This window comes from Asparagus officinalis, chromosome 8, assembly GCF_001876935.1.
Source record: "Asparagus officinalis chromosome 8, Aspof.V1, whole genome shotgun sequence".
Lineage (NCBI taxonomy): Eukaryota > Viridiplantae > Streptophyta > Magnoliopsida > Asparagales > Asparagaceae > Asparagus > Asparagus officinalis.
The window spans coordinates 26,138,954-26,143,596 of record NC_033801.1 but is presented as its reverse complement, the minus strand read 5'-3'; the positions used below and the strand labels follow the sequence as shown (position 1 = coordinate 26,143,596).

Genomic DNA, 4,643 nt, shown 5'->3' with positions numbered 1-4,643 from the left:
TAGCCGCACTGATCCTCATCGGCCTCGTCGAGCAATACATCCCATTCATCTCCGTCATCGCCCGATTCCTCTCAGTCTCATCCCCAAACTTCACAAACCCGTACCCCTTCGACCTCCCCGTATTAGGGTCGGTCACAACTTTCGCCCCTCTAACCGAAGGATACTGAGCCCTAAAGGTCTCCTGCAACAGGTAATCAGTAACATCCGGCGCCAAGTCCCCCACAAAGATCGAATGATCCGGGCCGCCGTCGGCCCTCCGCTCGCCCATGCCGAAAGAGGCCCAGTTCAACCGGAAGGTCTGCTCGGTGCCGGGCATCTGAAGCCCATTATAAGACTGAAGAATAGACTCAGCGGCCGCGTGAGAGACGAACTCGACGAAGCCGTAGCCCTCGGGGTGACCCGTTATCTTGTTGCGGATGATCTTGATAGAGACGACCTGCAGAGAAATTGAGAGGTTAGAAGTCTAGGGTTAGGGTTAGGGTTAGGGTTAGAGTTCAGGGTTAGGGCTTACGTCGCCGGTGTGAGAGAAGCAACCGGCGAGGTAGTTCTCGTCGACCCAGTATGGAGTCGCCGATCATAGGGTGGCGATGTCTCGGAGGACGTAGGTTGGTTGGTGCGCTGTGGTCAGCCGGAGGCGGCGACGGCGGGAGCGGGCGCGGACCAAGATGCGGCTTTGCACTCGGGCTGGCTTGCTGCTGATGGCGTTGGGGTTTTTTGGCGTCGAGGCTTTCTGTTCCTTTTTTTTTTTTAAATCGTGGTTTGGGATTTATTTGAGGTTTTAGGGCCGAAGTTAAATAAAAGGAAAAAAGAACAGAAACCGGAATGGATCGGGCTGCGGCCCAGTTTCAATCCCATTGACGAAGGTACCAGTTCGAAAGCCCAGTTGAGCAGGTGGATGGAGTTTGGGTCTACTAGACCCATAACCAGCTTGTTCTTCGGTTTCGGGTTCCGGTAGCCATGCTACCTAACCCGAACCCGACCCGTTGCGATTTCTCCAACATAAAACGCACCGTGCAGTTTTCAAGTCGTATAAAGTCCGAACGGTTGAGAAAAACTGGCACATGCGTATGTGGGTAGATCACCGGCCAGCGAGGAGAAGCGAATTTAAGAGCCCCAACCAGTTGGTTCACATTTATTAGTTAGTAAAACCAACCAACCATCAACATTTATTAGTCCCCAAATCTTCAATATTTAGAATTTAGCTCCCCCAAATCATCATATTTTGAATTAATCCTCCAAAGCTTTAAGTTTTTTATATAGTCCCCCGTATGTTTATATTTTGAATTTAGTTCCCCAAATCTTGCACGTGCTTTGAAATTAGCCCCTCTAGTTAGCATGAATCTGAAAGATTTGGAAAACTAATTTCAAAACACTTTTAACACGTTTGGGAGATTAATTTCAAAATATGAGGATTTAGGGGAGTAATATCAAAATATGAAAGATGTGGGGGACTAATATCGACAAAACCCAAGTTTTGAACAAAATTTCTTCAAGCACCGTAGTTTAGAAATGGGGAGAGAAACTAGTATACGTTTAATTTTCCTTGAAAAAAAGGTCTACCTAGAATGTCTTAATGTAACAGGGGTTTTTAAGATTATAACTATAATGGTAAAGGTGTCCGACTAAAGGTATGCATCTGTTAAATTAGACGTTGTAGAAGCATAAGCGGTTTACGATCATATTGATCGTAATCTGTCTTTGTAAAACCATATTTACTTGTAGGAAGTTATATTTATGCAATTACATGTAATAATACTTATAGCTATCTTTCCTCAATTTGTGGTTATTCATTATGATGATTCGTAATGTTTATATTGTTGTGCGTAGCGAAAATTTCGGCAGCACATCTGGTGCACAACAAGAGAGTAGATCTTAACTAAATCCATATTTCATAAAGGAAACAAGAATCGAAAGTGATATATCTTAACAAAGTGGGATATACACTCTTCCTCTCATGAGTTCTAGGACTGACTTGTCGAGAGAACCTAAACAAACTATTACAAATCACAGCAAGACAACGAATTTTACGTGGTTCGACAAGTTGCCTACGTCCACGGGGCAAGGAGGGGGAGATCTACTATTAGAGAGAGAATACAAATAGGGTTTACAATCACACAAATTAAACCTTCAAACAATCTCTCAAAACTCTCATAAAAGGACAGCCATCAAGCCTCTGCCGTTTTACCCATGTTGCACGTAGCCCAAAGAATAATCTGCTGTGTTTTTCCCTTTGCTTGCACGCCGCCCAACACTTGCGTTCTCACCCGCTGCCTTGCACAAAACCCTAGAAGCTAATTGTAAGAGATATATATAGCCTCAATCGGGTGAAAACGCGTGGAATTAATTCGTGGCCCCTACACTCTTCTCTTCAATGTTGATTGCAGAAAATCCTCCCACGCTAAAATTCGTGGCCCCCACATGAAGCCTTTCACGCGGTTTTGCTGTCTTTCACGCGGTTTTGCTGCTAGCATTGAGAAGTGGCCTCCACGTTCATAATTCTCCACCTCGGTGAAGTTTCTCCCAAAATTGAGTCGACACCAACCAAACCAAATATCTCACTTGTTGCGTTCAGTACGAAGTGAAACAATTCATGACAACGGACTCAATCCATAACAAGTCGAGAACCCAAATGAGAATGCGAACAAACTCCAAACGTCGGTATCTACCCATCAAATCGGCTGCATCGTAAATGACTGCCTACGTATCCTCTTGCCAAAGGAATCAAGTCTTCACGTAGTTCTCCCAAATAGCCGCAAACGACCTTAATCAACTAGAAGAGTTCGGAACCCTTCTCTAACATTACCAACAAATTTGCGGCTGATAGCTCTCATAATGGCCCCAAAGCGAAACAAACCAAACACCTCCTCCTAAGGTGAACTATGCCCACCAGTTGCACTCGAATCAACCAACTCATCATCTAAACTATACCCACCAGCTACACTCGAATCAACCAACTCATCATTTGCATCCAAAATAACATGATTCCCAATCTGTGTTACCTCAGCTGGAATCACAAAACGATGCAGTATGATCTGGAGAACGTGGAGGAATCTCCACCTAACGTGAAGTGGCATCACACTCCACCTGCTACGATATCCTAACGATCTGATCAATACTCTTTACATGCCAAGAGTCAAAAGTAACAAACCTGCTCAGAACAAAATCAGAGTCTCCCAATTGATAAGCAAACGAGCCTCTGAATCCCAAATGTGCAATCAGATCAAATCTCACATCCATAATATGACCAAGTGCTGGGTAGCCAAACATTTAACGCAATCCAAAATCTGAAGCAGCTCCACCAGATCTAAAATCTCTAAATGCATAAGTCGACAACCTATGCATAAGATGGCTCAAACATGTCAAAGCCTGATCACCATAACCAATGCTCGACATCAAATGCCGATCCTCCTCCAAAAAGGAACAGCTCACCAAATCTGCCATCTCATCTCGTCGTCCTAATGTTTCCTCTCTAATGAAGTGTCTCAAACTACCGTGAGCTCAATACAAATACAATAAAGAACCCCTACAAAAAATAAAACGACGTGTTACCTTTCTGCCAATACACTTCCTCCAACTGTTGTTGACTTCTAGGACTTCACACCAACGGGGCTTGGTTATAACCCACTAATACCTAGAACAGTCACCAACACATGAAACTATATACCTATTATCTCCCAATGATGCCCCCTTAGAAGGCCCTTAAATGCCTGAATGAACACCCCTTGGAAGACCCCTCGATCGATGGATAGAAATGTCAAACTCCACCTCGGTCTTCTCGCTCATACCAATGTGTTCATAGGATTTCAAACTGAAGGTCAAAGCACTCCTCAACAAACAATGCACGGTACCAATAACCAAATATCCCAGCCTCAACAAACGCCACAATCTAGCCAAATCCAATGAAGTCGTCAGCTCTCTATCAATTACCGTGCTTCCAAGCAAATAATACAAATTACTCTTTCTGACGTCCTTCATCACAATCATGGACCCCAATGTGACATTCAAACGTACATCCACCAAGGTCACCCTATAGCTTGTTACCTCCAAAGCTCCAATTGAAACGATGTTCTTCTTCAACTGAAGAACGAACCTCACTTCATTCAACTCCTGAATCACCCTGTCACTCATCTGAATACGAACGGTACCAATACCACCAATAGAGCATGCATGTCCATTACCCATGAGCATGACATCCCCTCTTTCCAACTCCTAAAAGCTGGAGAACCAATCCCTCCTAAAGCAAATATGGTAAGAAGCACCTGAATCTAACATCCACTCTGTAGAGTTGGCAGCACAAACTGGCGGTAGTGCAGATAACGAATAGCCTGATGAATCTGAATCTGAATTGTTACCACTAAACTTGACAACATTCACCTCTGAAGCTTGTACAATTTTTCCCTTATTCTTCCCGGTTCGATCTAACTTTGAGCATTCGGCTTTCCAATGTCCATCTTTTTTACAAAAGGCATACTGATTTTTACGAACTGCAAAGTGTGCACCTCTAGACTGTGACCTCCTACTATGGTTTAAACCACGGCCTTGAACTGCTAATACATCTCCCGATGCCTTCTCGAAGGATTTGTCAACACTCTTCCTCAACTCATAATTCACCAACACTGAGATCACCTCCTTGTAATTAACAG

At 44.0% G+C, this 4,643-nt stretch overlaps 1 protein-coding gene across 1 annotated transcript in view; it reads right to left on the bottom strand.

Moving 5' to 3' along the window:
- Nucleotides 1-578, bottom strand: part of LOC109821032 (polyadenylate-binding protein RBP47B'-like) — a 702-nt gene extending 124 nt beyond the window's left edge. Inside the window, 3 exon segments of the mRNA XM_020387227.1 lie at nt 5-436; nt 512-566; nt 568-578. Of these exon segments, the coding sequence (XP_020242816.1) occupies nt 5-436; nt 512-566; nt 568-578 (498 nt within the window).